This window comes from Trichosurus vulpecula, chromosome 3, assembly GCF_011100635.1.
Source record: "Trichosurus vulpecula isolate mTriVul1 chromosome 3, mTriVul1.pri, whole genome shotgun sequence".
Taxonomy (NCBI): domain Eukaryota; kingdom Metazoa; phylum Chordata; class Mammalia; order Diprotodontia; family Phalangeridae; genus Trichosurus; species Trichosurus vulpecula.
The window spans coordinates 292,797,414-292,820,640 of record NC_050575.1 but is presented as its reverse complement, the minus strand read 5'-3'; the positions used below and the strand labels follow the sequence as shown (position 1 = coordinate 292,820,640).

At 37.2% G+C, this 23,227-nt stretch overlaps 1 protein-coding gene across 1 annotated transcript in view; it reads right to left on the bottom strand.

The window, feature by feature from the left end:
* Positions 1–23,227, bottom strand: part of MSRA (methionine sulfoxide reductase A) — a 558,760-nt gene that overhangs the window by 301,593 nt on the left and 233,940 nt on the right. The window contains exon 2 of the mRNA XM_036750478.1: positions 18,733–18,801. Within this exon, the coding sequence (XP_036606373.1) occupies positions 18,733–18,801 (69 nt within the window). The remainder of the gene's footprint in view (positions 1–18,732; positions 18,802–23,227) is intronic.

Genomic DNA, 23,227 nt, shown 5'->3' with positions numbered 1-23,227 from the left:
TAGATGCTCCCATTTGCAGATGACATTACAACGATCCAATCAAACACGAGAACTCTGGAGAGCCTCCTGGAAAAGATAAGTAATCCTTTAGGGGAACTTAGTCTGATCGTACATTCAGGAAAGACCAAGTGAATGAAGAATGCTCCTTGCCCAGATTTCAACATACATTTGGATGGACACCCTGTAGAGCTCATTTAACTAACGAATTACGTATAACTATACACATACACACACACACACACACACACACACACACACATATATATTTGTATATTAGGCAGCATATACAGCATATGTATATGTTAATGTATATAGATATAGATATGTGTGTAGGGGTGTGTGTGTGTGTATGGATGGATGGATATTAAGCCGGTAGATTAGTCAGTCAATAAATATTAAAGGCCAGGTGCTGTGTTAACTGTTGGAGTTACAAAAAGATGTAAAAGACAGCCCCTGCCCTCACAGAGTTCACAATCTAATACAGGAGACAACAAGTAAATATACACAACCAAGCTGTATGTAGGAAAAAGAGGAAAAAAATTAACAGAGGGAAGGCACTAGCATTAAAAGGGAGTGGGAAGGTTTCCCATAGAAGATAGGATTTTAGTTGGGACTTAAAGGAAGCCAGGGAAGCTAATAGGCAGAGGTGAGGAAGGAGAGTTCCAGGCATGGGGAACAGCCAGAGAAAATGTCCAGAGCCAAGAGATGGACTATCTTGTTCATGGAACATCCAGGAGCCCAGTATCACTGGATGGAAGAGTACTTGGCAGAAGATAAGGCATAAGGAGACTGGAAAAGGGGTGGGGATGGGGTGATGATGAAGGGCCATGAATGCCAAAGAGAAGATTCTGTATTTGATCCTAGATCACTGAGTAGGGAGATAACTTTGGTAGCTGAATGGAGAATAGGTTGGAGTGAGGCAGGCACACCCACCAGCAGGCTACTGCATTAGTTCGGGCACAAGTTGAGGTTTCTAGGTTTCTTAGACCTTACTGCCCTTCAAATGCTCTGAAATGTGACAATGGTTTTGTTGCTATTCCTTATATACAACACTCCTTCTTTCACCTGTGCATTTTCATTGGCTGCCCATCATTCCTGGAGTTATCTCCTTCTGCATCACCATCTCTAATGACCCTGGCCCTAACTCTGTTCAGGTCTCAGCTAAAAACCCACTTTGTACAAGTAGCCTGTCTTGATCCGCCATAATGCTAGTACCTTCTCTCAAAGATTTTTGGGGAGACTTCCCTTTACATCCCCAGCCCTTTGAATGGAGTGCCTGGCACACAGTGAGCACTTAATAAATACCAGATGACTGACTTATTGGATGGTTATCTTTGATCTATCCTGTCTCTATCTTCTCTGAACATATACTTTTGCATGTTGTCTCCCCCAATAGACTGAGTTTCTATAGAAGAGGGACAATTTCTTTCTTTCTTTCCTTACATGGATATTTACTCATTTGTTTGTTAGCTTTGTCTGTATCCTCAGTGCTTAATATAATTCTTGGTACACAGTAGGAGCTTAATAAATTCTTGCACACTTGACAATGTGAGCTTGGACAAGTCATGTTACCACACTGAGCTGTGGTTTCCTCTTCTACAGAATGAGTGACCAGGACTGGATGATCTCTAAGGTGCCTTCCTCTAAGGCTGCTTCCAACTCTAATTCTATTAATCTCTATGATCTTTTGAAGGGAATAGGGACCGGATGTCTGATTTCACTGGCAAGTGGAACTCCTAGCTGGGTAAACTTCTCCTATCTATGCAGATCAGCCCCATTTCTGCAATTTAGTCTTTGAGAGTTGGCTAGAGCACTGCTTGGGCAAGTTAAGCGACCTGTCCGGGATGAGATACCTGAAGCAGCGAGAAGTTCTTCCCAGGGCCTCTGTTTTGGGAAAGGGCCCAGCTTGGCCAAACTTCATTCTCCTCCCAGCTGTGCTTCTGACAGACTTCCAGACTTCAATACCAGGCCTCAGCTAAAGAGTCACCCTCTAACCTTCCTCAGCACCTGGGATCTCCTCACCACGGACCATTCCTCCATCTCTGAGAGCTGATCACAATGGAACACCCCCTCCACCACGCTGACCCTTTTCTCTCACTGTTAAGTTCTTCCCAGCGCCTCCGTTTTGGGAACGGGCCCAGGTGAGCCAGCTTTCATTTCCCTCCTAGTTGCTGGTTCTGACTTTCCAGATTTCAAAACCATGGTCTCATCAGGTGCCTTCATCCCCTTCCCTGTTCATCTTCTTTGTGTGTGTTATCTTCCTCCACTAGAATACAAGCCCTTTGAAGGGACTGCTTCTCTCTTTGCTTCTATTTGTACCCGCAGCCCTTAGGACAATGCCTGGCACACAGTAAATCCTTAATAAATGCTTTTTGCCGTGCCTTGCCTGCCCTTGCATGCGCCATAGCAGGTATCAGAGGGGCAGGACTTGAACTCAGATCTTCTTGGACTTTTTAATAACTTTTTTTTTGCTCACTTCCTAATTGACCGAATATCTTCTGAATAATTGTGGCTTCTGAATAACTGCCTAATGAAGGAGAGAGTGAGTGAAGTGAGCACTGATCTGTAATGTACATTATAAGACATCTGATTCTCTGCTATAAAAATGCAGGAAGGCACTAGCCCATACCCAACTGCCACCCGTACATTCCAAGGACATTCTCTGAGCTCAGGGCTCACATGCTGCCTCTGGCTGGAGTGTATTTTTTTCTCACTTTTGCTCAGGCCACATCTTTATTCAGATATATACTAGAGGACAGTGTGGACTAGCTAAAAAAATCACCGTATTCAGAATCCAAAGACCTAAATCTTAGTGGCAGCTGGGTGACGCAGTGGGGTCAGGAAGACTCATCTTCCTGAGTTCAAATCCAGCCTCAGACAATTACTAGCCGTGTGGCCCAAGGTAAGTCACTTAACCCTGTTTGCTTCAGTTTCCTAGTCTGTAAAATAAGCTGGAGAAGGAAATGGCAAACCATTCCAGTATCTTTGCCAAGAAAACCCCAAACGGGATCACAGAGAGTCAACTATGTCTGAAGGGACTCAACAGCAACAAAGTTCAAATCTTAGAACCTCAAGAAGTCACTTTTGCTCTCTCAACCCCAACGTCCTTTAACATCCCTTCTGGCTTTAAATGCTGGAAAAGAGCTATGGTCTTATGCCTGGACTTTGCCCATGTGCTCTCATGTAGAGAGAGAGGGAGAATGATTTATACAGGTGAAGTAACCCTTATCTGGCTTCCTTCCACCTTCCCCTTGCCACCCCATCATAAGCAAGGAAGGGGAAATGGAGGCTATTAAATTAAGCACACAAATGGTATATTATAAATCTGGCTAAAAATATTAACCAAGTGATTCAAATATCCAATTAACTACCATTTCTTAGAGGAGCTGTACATCGTTAATGAAGAAAAGCCTGTATTTGCTTCCTCACCTGCCACATCATTTAAGAAGTTTGCAGTGGGTGGTAAAACACCATTCCAACAAGCTTCTGAATTCAGATTGTTTAGCTAATTATCAACAAATTTCAAGGTCATTTTTCCAGACTTTTTAAAGCCATAAGAGACTGCCACTACAGTAATCACAAAATGATCTTCAATAATTTTCAGTCAAGGTTCAGGAAGAAATATGTCACACCAGAATCAGATTATTTTTCAACATAATGTTGGATTCAAGCCAATGTTACACCAATAGATTTTCCCTTGAAGTCTGACATATTGCATGCTGTTTTCAATGTTATTTGCTTGGCTGGCAGACAAATAACTGGCTGTTTCAAAAATCACCTACATTTTGATTCAAGTAAGAATTTATTGTAGGTGGTTCCTCTCATAAACACTGAACTCTGTTTCTCTTAGATCTTAATGATTTCTGTCTCCATTCAAATGCCCTAGAATAGAGTGCAGCAGAGACAAATGTCATGAATAGGCAGAGGTCACCATTTTGCTCAGTCTTGCATATGCATGTTCTTGTTCTCCCTCAACACCACTTCCCCCTCCCTCCCCTCCAAAAAGAGTTGACTTGCCTCACAGTCCTCAGGTAATCTTTTGCTACTTCTACTGCTCATGAGGCTTAGCATTAAATATTTATGCTTGAGAAGATATTGTCACTGCATTCCCCATAATAATTTAAACAGTTTTTTTTTACTCCTGCCTAATCTAAGAGCCTTCGGAGAGACTAAAATAGAAAAGCTGCTTAATCATTTGTCTTCTGCTGTTATCAAGTCACCAATTCGTTATTTCCAGGCGGGTATAAGCTTTCTGCAGAGCTTCCTTTTTTCTCCCTAGTTATGGCAGCACAAACAATTCACTGGGTTCCTTTCACTGTTGCCTCCTGGTTTTAGAATCATAGATTTAGAGTTGAAAGATAATTTAAAGGAGACCTAATGCAAACCCTTCATTTTATAGATGAAGCAACTGAGGTCCAGAGAGGTTAACAAACATACCCACGGTTCACACAGGGAAAGAGCAAGGCCAGGATTTGACCCAAATTGTCTGGCTCCAAATCCACTGCTATTTCCATTATGTTTTTCAATTCCCACCCCCACCCCACCCCCAGGAACCTGGCTGGGCAAGTGGATCCAGATTATAGAATTATAAAAATTAAAGTTGGAAGGAATCTCAGAAAAGCATCTACGTTGGCCTACAGTTCAATGCAGAAATCTTTACTTTATCTCTAAAAGGTTATCATTCAGCCTGTACTTGAAGACTCCAAGTGATGGGGAAGCTCACCATTTTAAAAGGCAGACATCTATTTCTATCAATAAATTTTTTGATATATATGCAATATATGTATATATATGTGTGTGTGTGTGTGTGTGTGTGTGTGTGTGTGTGTGTGTGTACACACATCTACGGCTAATCAAGTATTAAAACTTCATAAATTTTGACTCTCCAAACTTGGAATAAGCCAATTTACACACAGTTTGAGATTCTTACTGAGATTCTTATTCTTATTCTTACTGATTCTTACCTCAAAATAAAAAGTACACTTCAGGACTTGTACCTATCAGTTATCCTTCAATACATTGATGGATCTGTGACCTTACATATGTAGGTACTTCTTGCAGAACCATTCTGTGTAACTATTGGCTACACCCTTCTATAAAATCTCCAAACGTGATCTAGCCAATGTGCTTTCCTTTACATCTCTTAGTACAGCATGGATGCTAGTAAAGAATCCTCATAGTAACCTCTCACTATTACGTCAGGCCCTTCCTATATTTTTTTTTCTGGTAATACATCTTTCAGGTGACATCCTTTATGCTTCCTCTCATATCATTCTTTGTTGGTAATCCACTGCAGCCTACTTATGCTTGCCATCCACCTCTCTTTTGTCCTATGGATGACTTTTAATTATAATTCTTTGTTGATTTTTATTCCATGTATGACTCACAGCTATATGGAATCACTAGGAGAATACTATTAAAAAAAAGCATGGAGTCATTAAAACAACTGCACAATTTCCCAAAAGCAATCTGACCCACTCTCTTCACGTTCAATTCTTAGGGCAGTTCACTACATATCTGGAGTTTCTATACAATATATATGTACTTACATATGAGCTCAATGGGTGGTCCATACAAGTACACAACATAGTCGGATAAATAGATATTGTTCCTACTTTTTTTATTTTTGTTTTCCCCCAGCATAGACAGGCTAAGCTTCTTTGACTGACTAATTATGTATTTAATTTAGAAAGTCTCTAATATTCCAAGAGCTGATGCCATCAGCATAATAGCATCTGAAAACCTAAGTATATGGAGGATCTCACCATCTGGACTCTACACTGAACATCCTCCATGACATGGCAAGCAAGTCTGATGAGGGTTAAGTCTCTCCGTTTCATGCCTCATTTGATATTAATAATCAGAAGAAAATCCAAGTTATCTCTGTTGTTACATCTTCCAGAGAATCTCATAATGATTTTTAATATATGCACAGGTAATATCTTAATGGACACCTTAATAGATACCTTAAATCTAAGACATTTCACTCTATTGAATCAAATACATTTTCTTTTTTTTACAATCAACAACTAATAAGCACAGTGAGATCTGACACTTTTTCTACCTTTTAGTCATCTGTGTTATATGTGACTGCAAAATATGGTCTCTGTAGATTGATGAAATCTACTCCTTCCCAGATATCTTGAAAACAATCACTCACAATGCTCAGAACTGTATCCCTTCCACCACAGACCTCCTCAAACATATATTTGGTCTAGTCTTGCTGCTCTTCCCATCTCAATTTTCCTTATCATCCCTTTTATTTATTCAAAGTAGCACATAAGGGACTGTGCCTGTCCCCCAAGTCCCCAGTTCTTTTCCCTCTCAACACTGCTTCCTGGCCCCACTGGTTTCCTACATGATGCAGCTCAAATCTCACCTTTTCTGGTCTCATTCCCTCTCCTCTTTCCCAGGTACTAATGCCCTCCAATCTCAGATTGCTTCCATCTACTCTACACCTATCTTGTATGTACCTACTTATTTATAAGTCATCTCTCCGATTAGAATGCAAGCTTCTCGAGAGCAGGAACTTTTTGGGGGTGGGTGGCCTTTCTTTGTATTCCCAGTACTCAGAGTAGAGCCTGAGATATAGTAAGCACTTAATAAATGCTTCTTGAGAGATGCCACTACTGAAGAAACAATCCATTAAAAAAAACTTAACAGATCTTTTCCCCTTTCAGTCTGCTGGTCCTTCCAGTTGCATTCTCAAGACCCTCAAGATGACTTTGCTTAGTTGAATCTCTTGTTCAGCTTTCCATAAACTTGTTCTTCCCTCCACTAGATCTTCCCATTTTATGAGACAATGCTATTCATAATCTTCCACAATATTCATTCATAAAATTTTGCAAACATTTATATTCTAAACTGATATTTAGATTCTTTCTGCTCATATTTATATTCCCAATATTTAGTTATTTGTTTTCCTAATACTTTGCCTATCATATATCCATGTATTTCTTCCACTAACTAGCTGTGTGGTGAGAGGCAAATCATTAAGCCCGTGTCCTTTCATCCATAAAATGGGATAATAGTATCTGCATTATTCATTTATACTCACACACACACACACACACACACACACACACACCCCTTGTTGTGCAAAGTACTAGGTAGTTGGAGGGGATGTAGAAAATTTGGGACACTAATACACTGTTGGTGGAATTGTGAACCAATCTAGCCATTTTGGAGATAAACCTGGAATTATGCCCAAAAAGTTATAAAACTGTATATAACCTTTGACCTAGCAATACCACTTATTAGCTCTGCTTCCTCTCTTTGTGATGTCAAAGAACTGGACATTGAAAATAAAATAAGTTTTGGTTTACTATTGGGATGGAGTACAACTATTCTGTAAGAAGTGGTGAGCAGGTTGATTTTAGAAAACCATGGAAAGACTTGTATAAAATAATGAAGAGTAGAATGAGCAGAACCAAGGGAATATTGTATACAGTAACAACAATATTGTTCAAAGAATAACTGTAAACAACTAAATTATTATGAGTATCATAAATATTCAAGTCAACTACAAAGGACCCATGAATGAAGATGCTATTCTCTACAGAAAGAACTAATAAATGGAAGCATGCATAGTATGGTTTTACATACATATATATGTGTGTGTGTGTGTGTGTGTATATATACATATATATATATATATATATATATATATATATATATATATATATATATATATATATAATTTTCTGTGTCAAATGATAGTCTTTTCTAGGGTGGGAGAGGGAGGAAGGGAGACAGTTCAGAATTGAAAATGTAACAGAAAAAATTAAGTTAAAAAAGAAAGTGCTGGATAAACTATAAAATGCTGAGTAAATGTGATCTATTATTATTGTTTTAATTAGCATAGAGCCAGGCACATAGTTAGCACTTAATTAATTCTTGTTGACTTGTCTACCATTAGCCCCTCCACTTGGCAAGGAAATGTAGCGTTTTCTGACTAAGGTGGTTTCTAGGATTTTTGGTCTCATTGTGATGATTGGCTGACACGTTTTAAAAACTTCCTTAGGATACAGTAATAAGAATTGGTTTTCTCATGACAATAAGAACAACAATAATCACAGGGCACTTGGTCGTCCTACATTTCAGTACTCACAATAAGAATCTGTCCAAAAAAGGCCCCTGAGAAGAACTAGAACTTATGCAGCTTATTGCAACATGATAAAATCAGCTCTACTAGCCCCTTCATGTATTTGCCTATCTAAGGAGAACCCATTAGCTATTCTTGCTCTCAGGTATACTTTTCTTTTCTCTTTTGGTTTCACTCGCAGAATGTAAAAATTGATAGGATTCATTTCCTCTAGATCAAATATTCTTAACCTGGGGTTCATGACTTGTTTTTTAGAATGTATTAATAACTATATTTTAATATAATTGATTTCCTTCATAATCCTATGCATTTTATTTTATGCATTTTAAAATATGATTCTGAGAAAGGGTCCCTAGGCTTTGCCAGGCTGCTGGAAGGGTCTATGGTACAAAAATAAAAAAGGTTAAAAAGAACCCTTGCATGAAGATGTATTTCCTCTTATTTTTCACTGGACATGGCTCTAACATTTACAGTACAAAGTTCAACATCTATAAATGGTCTAAAAACTTTATTTTAGCACCCTCCACCTCCTTTCCTACAACCATCCCACCACAGAAGTAGAATGGGCCATTTGAACCTGAAGGACGTTAAATTTTTTTTTCTTTATTTCATGGGTTACCATGAAAAACAAATTTGTCATCAAATAGCTGTTCTACTGGTGGTGAGTCTCTCTGTATTTACCTAGGCTGTACTTCAATAATCATAATTTGATGTTTGGACCATATGTGAAGCCTCTTGCACACAAGGGAACCTGCCAGAAACTGGCTATAATGTCAATTACACTGAAACATCTATGGTCACTCAAATCTATGTTAGAATGAGCCACTGAAATTGGAATCAGTGAAAGTGTAGAGAATACAAGTGGCCAGAGGATTTATTTTTATGCTTTAAAAGTGTTCGTTATCATAAAATGTGGGTCTTTTATGAATTGTATTTTTATTAATTTACTTCACTATATATGGTTTTGGCTCATTTTATCTTCAATTCAAATAAGCTCAATGTGTATTTATATAGGCCCTAGAAAGATAATTTATATTTACATGGCAAAACTACATTTTTTGAAAAAAAAATTCTAAAAATAATGAAGTACAGTGGGAAAAGACTATTGGCCTCAGATACAAGGGAATGAATTCACATGTCAGTTCTCTCTGTTCATCCATAAAACGGGGATGATCGTATCTGCATTATTTATTTAGCCTCCCTTATATAGAATTGCTAGGTAAATTATAAAATACTGAGCAAATGTGATTATTATTATCTTAATTATTAAAAATCAAGTCATAAGATAAGGAAATTATAATTTTTCTCATTTTCATAATTAATATATGATAATAACTGCATTTCATTTTTGTGTAAAAACTTTCTTTTGACAGGAAAGTATTTTCGAATAAAATGGAACACTCCTTCAATGTTGCAAAGTGACAAGAAAATACTCATGTCAGATTTGATAGTTTTAAGCTGATTTGATTGTTAAAAATCATTACATTCTCAAAAAGTCTCAGAAATTTTCCTACTTTAACTCAATTCAACAAGCATTTATTAATAAGGATGACATATATCAACAATTTTATTCAGGACTCCTCATACCTGAGGAAATGTTCTTATTATTACCACAATTCCTTAATCTTTGGGTGCCTCAGTCTCTCTTTCTATAAAAGGGCTCTATAATACCCACTTCATAGGACCACTATAAGGATTAAAAGGATGATATCCTATAGGACACTTTCAACTACTCTGAACAAAGACAATGAGTAATTGTAAGATGTTGGGTTCTTTTCTTCCTGACTTTGAGCAAAGAACTCCCACTGACTTGAAAGAGAGCTCCCTACACAGGAGAGACACCCACCAGGAGAATATAGAGCATTACTTTCATTATTATCATCCCAGAACACACAGAATGGATATCACACAAGACTAAAGCCATTCTTGGTCACAGAAACAAAAGACAGGGAAAAGAGCAAGAAAAATGAACAAGTACTTTGAAAGCTGTAAAATTAATCAGGGCATCACAAAAAGTGCTTTTTAATACAATTAAATAAAGCTTTTAGTAGGCATAAAATTATTCTTTTCACATGATGGCTATGTTCTAGGCATGTTCTTTTTGCTTTTGTTTTTTGAAAAGTGTCTGGGAGAAAAGTTATCATGTTTACCATTTTTATTTAATAGATGGTGATCTTTTTCCCCTTAACCTGCATTAAGAATATCTTGGCTCAAAATGTTACCATTAAAAGACCCTTTGAGGTCTACCAAAATTGTAACGTGTGAAAAATATTTAAATTCTTAACATCAAGATGATGCTTTTGATAAAAGTGATAAGGGTCTGGAATAAAATCTTAAATCATCTAATTATGAGGAGTAAGTAAGGGATGCTACTGACATTTGATTTACTTTTCAATGCACAAGAAAATTCCAGGGCTAGGAGGATCCTTAGAGGACCTCTAGCCCAACTCCATCATTTGGTATCTGAGGACACTGACACTCAGCATGGTACGGTACAGTGAACTCCAAGAAAAGTTGGGTGGAGGATCAAATCCAGGTCTCTCAGCTCCTGGCAGAATGTTCTTCCCACTATACCAGGATGTTTTAAGTAACTTAGAATCAGAGAATAGAGCAATGAAACAGATGTAAGCTATTCACATATTTGCATGCTTCCCCCCACCCCACCGAAAAAAAAAACCCTAAATGGAGAAAACTGTAAATAATTTCAAGCACAAACATCAGAATTAATTTGTTAGAAAAGAAACTTTCTGAAGGATCACTAAATCTAATTTCTGAAGTTTTTTGAATGTATGAAAAATTTATGAATGCATGGCTAACTTATAAATCTGTTCAGATGAAGAATTTGCTTTTTCTAAAAGGGGCTCTGAAAGGGTGCTCACGAAATGAGGTTTGCATAGAGGAACAACGGAGCTTCTAAATGAGCCAGCTGAAACAGTTTTTTAGATTGATAAGACCACATCAGATTTTTAATCAATAAGACCCATAAGTTCCTACTGAATGGCTACAAATGGACCAAACACTATACTGGGCAGCTATGGGCACAAAACAAGAAGGCATTGTACCTTCCTATAAGAACCTTACAATCTAGTTGGGGAGGTAAGATGTACACGCCATGAAAATCAGCAACTCAAACAACAACATCCATGTTCTGCTTCCTGAACATGTTTTGTGTCTCTGTACATAAGCTCTTTGAGGGCAGGTTTTATATGCTTTTTGTCTTCTCCTCCCTCCCTGCACCAGCTTCATGTATGGTGGCAACACAGTAAAATCATTAAATAGTAAAATCATTAAATACAAATTTGCATGGTAGTGTTTACCAGATGTTTCCTAAAGAGGTGTAATTATAGTTCTACGAAATGAGCAATGGACTAGAAATCAGGAGACCTGGACATTTGGTCTGACCCATCTACTGGCTCCCTGTGCCATCATTTAGGCAGCATGTAACATTATGTCTACAGCCATACCACGCTAAATATACCTGATCTCTTCTAATTTCAGAAGCTAAGTATGGCTGGGCCTCGTTTGTACATAGATGGGAGACCACTTAGGAATATCAGATATTGTAAACTTTTCCTTTAGAGGCAGTTGTGGGCATAGGGGCTGGGCCTGTTGTCAGGAAGCCCTGAGTTCAAATCAAACCTCAAACACTTATTAGTTGTGTGACTCTGGGCATGTCATTTAACTTGTTAGCCTCAGTTAACTCAACTATAAAACAAGATATGATAATAGTACTTCCTAAGGTTGTTGTAAATATTGGATGATTTATAAAGCGCTTAACACAATGCCTGGCACACTGCTTATTCTTTCTCCTTCTTTCCCATTGACCAGAACTGTTGCATATGAGAGCACTTTCATGACATTACTCCCTTTCTGCCAGGCTCCCTTTCATAAGATAATAATAACAGGCAACATTTATATGAAGGCAATTTCTGCCCCTAACAGATGTACTGTAATTTGTTTGTTGCTGTTTTTTTTTAAGCAAAACTTCAGCTGTGCAGATGTAACCACTATGGATACATTTTATCTACTGTTAAAAGTGCATTTTATTCCTATTAAATTATACATAGTTTCTATGACTATTAGGTACACACAGTTCACACATACACCATAGGGAAGCACACTGTCAGTAGGCAGCTTGCAGTTCGCTGGCCAGAGGTAGTGCCAATGAGTGGATTTTGAGTCATTTCAGATGCAAGGAGGTCATTAAATAGGATGCTGACTAAGACCCAAGTCACAGCTACTTGTCATAGTATGTTACAATAAGTGGAAAGAGTATCTTCTCATTTGTGGTCCTGGTTTTGTCACTAACTAGCTTTGTAACCTTAGGCACATGATATATCTTTCCAAAGCTTAGCTTCCCAAATTCCAAAATAGGTGTGCTATAACCTGCTACCAACCTCACAGAGTTGTTCAATTAAATTCAACAAACATTTATTTTGCTTCTATGTGCTAATATGTGTCAAAGATTCTTAGGGGGCAGGAGGACATGATAATTATCTTCAAGTATTTGAAAGGCTGTTAAGTTCCTTAGGGACACGATCTGCATCATTTTTATCTCTGTACCCAAATCACCTCGTACAGAGTGCCTAATACCTGCTTAATAAATGCTTGCTGATTGTCTGAATGACTGGCATGTAGAAGAAAGCGAAGACTTCTTCTTGGCCCCTGAGAGCAATTTTTAAAAAGCACTGAATAGAAGCTGGGGAAAGACAGATTAAGGCTTGATAAAGAGAAATTTTGGTAACAATTAGAACTATACAAAAATAGCATGGGATACCTTGAAAGACAGTGGGTTTTACTTCACTACAGGTCTTAAAGCAAAAGTTGCAAATCAAATGTTGGGTATATCGGCTACTTAAGTAGCTGGGTGGCACCATGCACTTGACATCACTTGAAATCATGGACTTCAGGCACTGGATTTGAAATCAGGAAAATGTGAGTTCAAATTCAGCCTCAGACACTTACTAATTGTGTGACCTTGGGCAAATCTCTTAACCTCTATCTCTTTCCAGTTTCTTCATCTATAAAACAGTACCTATGTCCCAAGGCCATTGTGATGATCAAATTGGATATTTATAAAGTGCTCTGCAAACTTAAAAGTGCTATAATAGTGCTATATTATCATACTGTTATAAATATAATACTGTTATATTATCATATTTTATTATTCTATATACTATGCCATTAGGTTATATTATACGTAAGTGCTGGCTATTATCATGTTATATTCAGGTACAAGTTGGACTTGCTGCTCTGGGAGGTCTATTCCAAACAAGACCCTATAAGTTATTTTAACAATGTGAGTTATTATTATAATAATGAAATATTACTATTGAGCTCAACATCCTTTCAGAAATCCAGCCTCAAAACCTCAGCATCATCCTCAATTCCTCGCTCACCCCACATCTCTCCACTTAAAGCCCCTGTCCTAACTCTGGCCCTCCTCATGGACTAGTTCAATAGCCTCTCATTTGGTTTCCCTGCCTCAGATCTCTCCTCAGTCCACCCCATCCTCCACAAAGCTGACAAAATGATTCTTACTTACTTACTTACTTACACACACACACACACACACACACACACACACACACACACCACCTCCATCATACTCAATGAACTCTTCCTATTATTTCTAAAATCAAATGTAAACTTTTCTGCTCATTATTTAAGATCTCTGAACAACTTGGCCCCTCCATACTTTTCTAGTCTTCTCACACATCACCTCCCTCAATACAGTCCAGATAAAATGGCTTACATTCTGTTCCTCACACACGACACTCCATCTCCAGTTTCGGTATCACTGCTCTGACTGTCCCCCTTGCCTGGAATGCTCTCCCTCCTTACTTCTGCCTCTTTGAATCCCTGGCCTCCTTCATAAATTTGTATAAATTTCACCTTCTTGTAGGTGGCCCTTCCTGGTTCCCCTGCTTTCTAGTACCTTATCTTCTAAGGTTACCTTAACTTTACTCTATATTTATCTTTTATTTATCTCTCCCATCAAGATATAAGCTTCTTGGAGGAAGCGAATGTTTTTGCTTTTTTCATTATATCTCCAATGCTTATCATATAGTAAGCATTTAATAAATGCTTGATTATTAATTAATTGATTGACATTAAAGTTCTATAATAAAAAAAAGAAAAGAACAGAAGAAGGTCTATAGTACATTCATTGAATGGATCCCACACAGAGGATTTATAGAAAGCAATGGTCATGTTTGTCATAAGGATCAAACGTGATGGACTATGCAAAGTGCTTTGCAAACATAACTCTATAAAATGCCAGTTAATATAATAATTAATAATAATAATAATAATGACAAGATGCAAAGGCATGGAGGGATTATAGGTTGTACAGGCAGAAGAAACACAATGATGAGATCACAGATACAGAGAGAGAATAGGACAGAATATAATAAAGTGCTAACTGTGTGTTGTAGGCAGTACGAGTGTAGAAAGGTGAGTGTGAGCTGGTGCTGTCAGGGAAAGCCTCGAGAGGAGCAAAGGAGGGCTATTCCAGCTGGAAAAACCACCCTGAGAAAAAGTTAAGAGGAAGGTCTACATCAGCCTGGAATATGAAGGAAAGCAGTAAGTAAATCTTTGGAGATGGAAGGGAACATACATAGTAAACACTCAATAAACCTTTATTGATTATAGTAGGGATAGTAGAACACAACGTAAACTGCACAACACCTAGTGCATCTGAAATTGACATTTGCGCTGGGAAATGGTTAAGGTTAAGCAGGAGGAATGAAATCACATTATTGGAGTTTACAATAGCCAAGCATGGCAATTTTGCAACGATGCAACCTTTAGAGGTACTTGAGAAGAGAAGCCAACGTAATGAAAGCTGTGTAAGTAAGACCAGTTAAAATGTGCTGCAGAGTACCAATGGGAAAACACGTAGATGGGAGACTGCTAAATAATAATCTTTAAGGCAAGGTGACAGAAGGTTGAACTAGGGTGTTCACAGGGAGGAAGGAACAGGAACAAATGACATTAGGAAGGATGACTCACTGACTGGATACGAGGGGTGAAAGGAAAACACTATCAAACATTACATCAAGGTTTCCGTCCAGGAATCTGAAAAAATAGAAGCATCATTAATAGAAACAGAGAAGTAGGGGTAGTAGCAGCATAAGGAAAATGATGAGTTTAAGTCTTCTACATCAGTGGTTTCAAACTCAAACAGAAACAGATTCCTGCAGGCCACATATTGACTTAGAAAACCACAAATTAACATTCTTTACATTACCTAGTATTTTTATTTATTTTGATAAACATTTCTCAATTACATTTTAATCTGGTTCAGGCAGCACTCAGGAGTTTTGCCCATGCAGCCCATAGGCTGACACCAGTGGAGATATATATTGATTTAAATTTGAGGTTCACATGGACACATAAGTAGAAATGTCCAAGAAGCAGTGACAGATACAGCACTAGAGATTAGGTAAGAGCTTGAGGCTGATAAGGCAGATTTCAGAGATTTCAAAATAAAGACAACCTTGGAAACCAAGAAAAAAGACAAGAAAGTGTAGAGAAAAAAGTAGTGTGGGCCAAGGGCTGAGCCTTAAGGATATCCACAGTTCTGGAATGCTGGGGAAAAGAAGGCCTAGTGTTTGAGAAAATATAAAGGATCAGTCAGAGATATAGAAAGAGAACTAGGATAATGCAATGTCAACAAAAAAGTCAAGGGAGGAAAAAAAATTTATAAAGGGATAAGTATGACCATGATCATTATAATCAAAAAAAAATTCTGCTGAGAGGACAAGGAGAAAGATGGGTGGTAAAGCAATGAAGATGGAAGGTGTAGATCATGGATTCTAGACATTTGACATCTAAAAGAATGAGAAAAATAAGACAACAAATAGAAAGGGAAGCTTGGTCAAGTAAAAGGTTTTTTGGTTTTTTGGTTTTGTTTTGTTTTGTTTTTCCCTGTGGGAGCTAGGTCCCTCAGGAGGTGGCAGGGAATGGACTTGAAAACACAGGCTAAGGAGTTAAATTCTGAGATCAGTAAAAACTTCCTCTTCTGAGGCTGTCAGGAAAGAAAAAAAAAGAGGATGGAGCATACAGAGCATGGAGAAAGAGATATTTAGGTCAAAAAAGAGTAAAAATGGGTGATTTTCTTTTAGCAAAGTAGGAAACAAAGTTATACAATGGATAAGGAACAGGAAAGTGGAAGTAGGAAGTTAAGAAACAAAAGAAATTTGAAAAATGAAGTTGTGGGGAAAAAAGCCTGGAAATTCACAAGACATGACTAAAAGGATTATTGAATAGAATTTATTTCATAATATTTCCCTCTACCTGAATCCCACACGGTTGCTTTATTAGACCGTGCAGTAAGGCTGAGTTTTTAAAGGAAGAACACTAAAGTGCAAACCCTAACAATTTCTACCAAATGAAAAGGTCTCAAATATAAGTCCAATAAAAGAGACTATATTTTGAGAAAAAGCCTAACTACATGTAGAGGGGTTTATCACTAGGCTAGCCATAGGGTGATGTTTTTTGGTCATCAGAATTCACAAAGGATATCTAGTAAGGTGTTAGAAGAGTCAGAATATATACCCATAGAAGAAGTACCCACCCCAGCAAAATCACAAGATCCCCAAAGTATGGAAGGAATAGCTCACATTTCCATAGTGCTTTAAAAGACACAATGCTACTTCTTCCAACAATGCTATCAAACATTAGATGTAGCATAGCAGTGTTTTGCATAAAGCAGACACTCAGGGAATGTTTTAATTTCTTAATTTTGTTCTTCTTTAGTTTAGGGTAATGCTGAAAATCTACTCTTTCACAGAATCAAAGGCTCCCAAAATTGGAAGGGACCTCAGGGACCATCTAATCTAATCTATATCCTGAAAAAGAGCATCCTTAACAATATCCCTAACAAATGGTCCTCAAGCATCTATGAATACCTGCTATGTGTTGGTCAGCAGCTAGGTAGTGCAGTGGATAGCATGCCGGACCTGGAGTGAGGAAGATTGCCCTTCCTGAGTTCAAATCTGACCTCAGACACTTACTAGCTATGTGATCCTGGACAAGTCACTTAATCCTATCTGCCTCAGTTTCCTCATCTGTAAAATGAGCTGGAGAAGAAAATGGCAAATCAGTCCAATATCTTTACCAAGAAAACCCTAATGGGGTCACAAAGAGTTGGACACATTTGAAATGACTGAACAACATATGATGGTCACTGTGCCAGGCACTCCAGATACAAATAGAAAAATGAAACATATCCTGCTCTCAAGGACCTTATAGTCTACAAGAACTTTTATACATATGGATAAACACAGAGTAAACACAGAGTAACTGAAGGTGTGACACTAGTACCTGGAGGGGGGAGGGGGCAGTGTGTGTCAGAAAAGCTTCGTGTAGGAAGTAGCATTTGCACAGAACTTTGAGGGGAGTCAGAGAAGAGAAAGGTGAAGGTGAGGGGTGAGTGAGCATGTTCCAGAAAAGCCTGTTTAAAGGCTCATCACCATCTCATCAAAGATGAGAGATAGAATGCTAAGTGTAGGACACTTTGGCTGAGATGTAGATAGTGTGAAATGGAGTATTTCTAAGTTAAGCCTGATGAGATAGGCTAGAATCAGCTTATGAAAGGATTTAAATGTCAAACAGAGGAGGTAAGAGTTTAATCCTAAAGGCAACAGAGAGCCATTAAATCTTTCTTAGCAGAGGAGTGGTACAGTCATACCCGATCAAAAGGAAGAGAAGGGGAATGAGCACTTATGTTGTCTATTGTGTGCCAGATGCTGTGCTAAGTGCCTTTTACCAATAATTCATTTTGATCTCATTTTGGTTCTCATAACAACCCTCCAGGTAGGTGCTATAATGTCCCCATGTGATGGTTGAGGAAACTGAAGCTCACAGAGGTTAAGTGACTTGCCTAGGGTCACACTGTTAGTTTGTGTCTGAGGCTGGATTTTAACTCAGGGAGAGAAGTCTTCCTCACCCTAGGCCCAGCACTCCATTCACTGTGCCACCTAGCTGCCTTATATGTATATATTATTTACTTTTGTACATGTTGTGTAAATAAAATGAAAGCTCTTTAAGGCAAGGCTGGGCAGCCAGAGAAGGCAATGGTGAAGGAATATTCCCAGCAGGTGCATAAGTGGCTTTGTCTTTCTCTCTATACCCTTAGAACGTAGCACAGTATTTGGCACAGATTAAGTACCTAAATTCTGGATAAATAATTGTTTTGTGAATTAATGAACTCAAGACCAAAGAAGTCTTACCTATGGGGATGACTCTAAGAATGGCAAGTCAAACTATTCCAACGATTCAATGAAAGTAGCAAAGCCACATGATATCAACTAATACTATTCTTTTCCTTTTTAATAAATAAAAACACATACAAGTCGCCAGGTTAATTTATAGCACAAATATATGAAAAGTAAATAAAAAATTTAGTGATTGGTTTATTGAAATGAGAAAAATATCTAAACCCATAACTAAAGCCTAACCCTGGAATTTATTAAAAGCTTAGAATAGCTTTCAGTTGGCCAGAATAATTTATCTAGAGCGATCCAAATATTAAAACCCTGAGGGCCCTTGCTAAAACTAAAAACTTTTGGCCCTCGTTCTTTCCACACAATTTGGGTTTCCTTTCAGATTTGATATCTTACCAAACAGAGCCATCTGTGTTCCCTCTGGGAAAGGTTCGACAGTCCTATTTCCATTGACATGATGTTTGACTGGAAAAAAGAAAGAAGAAATGCAAAATTTTAAGTAGAAGTCCACAAACCCATATTGACAGACATATTTCAAAATGTCAGTGAGCCCAATTCTTCAGTTCTAACTCTAAAGGCACAAAAATATGCCCTCGAGGTGCTGTCCATGCATGTAGATAGCTAGATAGACAGAGAGATAGTTGTCATTTCAGCATGTCTGACTTTTCCTGACCCCATTTTGGATTTTCTTGGCAAAGATACTGGAATGGTTGGCCATTTCCTTCTCCAGCTCATTTTACAGATAAGGAAACTGAGGCAAACAGGGTTAAGTGACTTGCCCAGGGACATACAGCTAACAAGTGTCTGAAGTTGAATTTTAACTCAGGCCTTCTTGATTCCAGGCCTGGTACTCTATCCACCATGCCACCTAGTTGCCTATACATACATGCATACATGCATACATACATATGCATGTATATACATGTGACTGAAATAAGTATATATGTATTATACATCTATGTGAATATATTCATATATACACATAAATATATGTTTATATAAAAAACAAAAACCATTCCCAAATAAATGAATAGTCAAAGGATATGAACAAACAATTCTCAAAATAAAAATTGCAAGCTATTAACAGCCCTATGAAAGAAGGCTTTAAATCACAAATAATAAGAGAAATGAAAATCAAAACAACCTTGAGGTTTCACTGCACACACAACAAACTAACAAAGATGACAGAAGAGGAGAATGGTCAACGCTAGACAGGTCACAGAAAGATAAGTGCACTGCTGTGTTGCTAGTGGATCTCTTAATCAGTTAAACCATTTTGGAAAACAATTTGAAGGGTAGCTAGGTAGCGCCACGGATAGGTCACTGGCACTGCGGCCAGGAGGACCTGAGTTCAAACGTGACCTCAGACACTTACTAGCTGTGTGACCCAGGGCAAGTCACTTAACATTGATTACCTCCAAAAGGAAAAAAAAATTGGAATTATGGAAATAAAATGCTTAAAATGCCCACACCGTTTTACCCAGAGATTGGACTACTAGGTATAACCCTCAAGGAAGTATTTAATAAGAAGCAATTTTCCATATACACCAAAATATTTATAGCAGGACCAAAAACTATCAAAAAAACTAATTGCCCATTGATTGGAGAATGGCTAAATAACTCTGGTACATTAATATAATGGAATGTTACTATACTTGAAGAAATGAATGTGATGAATACAGAGAAGCATGGAAAGATCTACATGAAATAATGCAGAAAGTAATACACAGAGCACAGAAAAGAACAGAGAAAATGCCTAAAAGAATGTAAATGGAAACCACAAAAACAATCAAAAGTGATTGTTGCAAAATACGAGAATATATATGGCTTGAAAGAACTGGTATGAGAAGATACTCCAACTCTACTTCTTTCGATAAATGGAAGATCCATTAATGTGCTACAATGTATACATTTTCAGACTTTTTCAGTGTCATGAACAGTTTTGCTAATTTTTTGTTCCTGTTTTTCACTTTTTTTCTTAAAAACATTTTTTATATGGAATAGCTCTCTGTAAAGGAGAAAAAGTTTACTGGGAAAAATGTTAGTGATATAAAAACAAAAGATATCAATAAAATTTAATTTTTTAAAAAGGGGGGGGAAAGGGATGGTTTATGCATCAGTGCATTTGAAGAATTAGGAAATTCAGTTAATTAACATTCATTAAGCCCCTACTAGTGCCAAGCACTGTGTTAAGTGCTGGAGATACAAAAGGGTAAAAAAACAGTCCCTGCCCTCAAGGATCTAATAGTCTAATAGAGGAGACAACACACAAATAACTATGTACAAACCAGATACATGAAATCAAAAAGGAGATAATCAAAGGAGGAAAGGCACTGATATCAAGGGAGATAAAGAAAGGCTTCCTATAGAAGGTAAAACTTTAACTGAGACTTGAAGAAGCCAGGGATGCTAGAAGGTAGAGATGAGGACAGATGAAGAACAGCCAGTGAAAATAGTCAGGAGGTAGAACTGTATTATTACAAAAACAAGTAAGAGACCAGTATCACTGCATCAAAGAATATATGGGGGTAAAGAAGTTATAAGAAGACTGAAAAGTTGGGATGGGGTCAAGTTTTAAAGGGCTTTGAAAGCCAAACAAAGATTTTTATACTTAATTATTTTACCCTTGAGATGACAGGGAGTTTTTTGAAAGGCGAACAGGGCAGGGAGGTAGAGCTAGGAAGGATTGACATGGTTAGACCCGCACTTTAGGTTAGCAAACGATTAATGCACAGGGGTAGAACAGAAAACGAGGTAGCCTGATTTTATGATAAGGACAAAGGATAACAGATGGATGGCACAAATGCTGCACTGGTACCCAAAAATATTAGACCTGGATGAAAGTCTCCAAAATGCTGAATAGATGTTCTAGGATGGATTTCTAGAAGTACATGCACAAAAGTCAGCACAGAGGATGAGGGGAGGACAGGCTGGTGGAAGAAGAGCACACATTGATCCATTAAATAATCAAAGTACAGACTTAGATACAACCAAAGCAACAATAAAATGACTGTGGGATCATTCCAGGACCTGATTTTCAAGAAACAAACAGGGCAGCATCCCATTTTACCCTACAGAACTTCAATCAGCTTCTTAAAGATGAGGTTGCTACTACAAAGAATATAATTAATATTCTTTTTTTCCCTCCATCCATGCTATTTGGGTCAAAGCATAGTGTCAGAAGAGGTGATAAGCAGCTAGTTTAAGGACTTCAAATATTAACCTGCTTTCATAACACCTGGCGTACGACCATAATAGAATGAAGGGTAACTATATATTGAAGTATATGATAATGTTCTTATTGGTCTTAGCCAATTTTAAATGTATCCATTTTGGAGTGGGTCAGGGACCATATTTTCCATACTATGGTATCCCAATAAATATGAAGAGAAAAATACCTAAGATAATAACTTAATATAACATTACAGTGCATGTGAGTTTTAGTTTACAAGGTTGCAGGAGCTTTACTAAATAACCACAGTGTACTAAGAACTACAGAAACAGAGTTGGAGAGACAAAACAAAGAACAATATTACGTTATTTCTGATTCTCCATTTTCTAGGAGATTTCATTAATCTACTTCTCTATTTTTTGACCAGTACCAAATGGTTTTAATGAATGCTACTTTAGGATACAGGACTAAAAGTGCTATCCTCCTTTCATTCTTAGCTTTTTCTTTTTTTAAATTATTTCCCTGGATATTTTACAACTTGTTCCTCCAAATAAAATTTTTTATTGAATTTTGTAACATATCTCTTTGATAGTTTGATTGGTATATCATTAAAACCATAAATTCACTTTAAAAGCATTATATTGGCATGGCCCAGCCATGAACACTGAAAATTCCTTCAGCTATTTAAGTTTTTTTTTAATTTCTTTAAGGATCATTTTGTAATCAAATTTATATAAGTATTTTGTGTCCTTTGTAGAATGAATTCCAAACATTTTATTTTGAATGGATTTCTCTTTCTATTATGTCTCTTGGATTATATTATTATTGTAGAAAGTTGTTGTTGAATTTGTAGCCTGAAATTTTACTCAATTAGCATCTTTGCCAACTCTCTAGGATATTTTTTTGGAGGGGGAAAGGCAAGGCAATTAGGGTTAAGTGGCTTGCCCAAGGTCACATAGCTAGTAAGTGTGTCAAGTGTCTGTGGTCGAATCTGAACTCAGGTCCTCTTGACTCCAGGGCAGGTGCTCTACTCACTGTGCCACCTAACTGCCCCTCTCCAGGATATTTTAAAGTAAATATCATGTCACCAGCAAATAGGGATAGTTTTATCTCCTCTTTGCCTATCTTGGCCCCTTAAATTTCTTTCTCTTGTCATATATATATATATATATATATATATATATACATATATGTATATATGCACATATATATACACATATACATATATACACACATATACACATATATGTATATGCATGTATACATACATATATACACATATATGTATAAATATATGTATATAACTAGCATTTCTAGAACTATATCTAATTATAGCAAGAAAAGAGGTCATTCTTTATTTCTGCATTAATTGGGAAATCTAGTCTAACTGTATGGCATATGATTTTTACTAATGAATTTAGATAATTTTTATGATATTAAAAATCCCTCTATGCCTATATTTTGTAGGGTTTTTAGCACAGAAGAGTATTATACTTTGTCAAAATCTTTTTCTGAATGTATTAAGATAATCATGTGGATCTGGATTATTTTGTTCTTAATATGATTAATTATTTTGCCTGTTTTGCTAAACCTGGAATCCCTGTATAAATCAAACTTGATCATAATCAATAATTTCTTGGATGAATTGCTACTGTCTAACAGGATGTTATTTAAAATTTTTAATTAATAATCATTACTCATTTTGCTCTATAGTTCTCC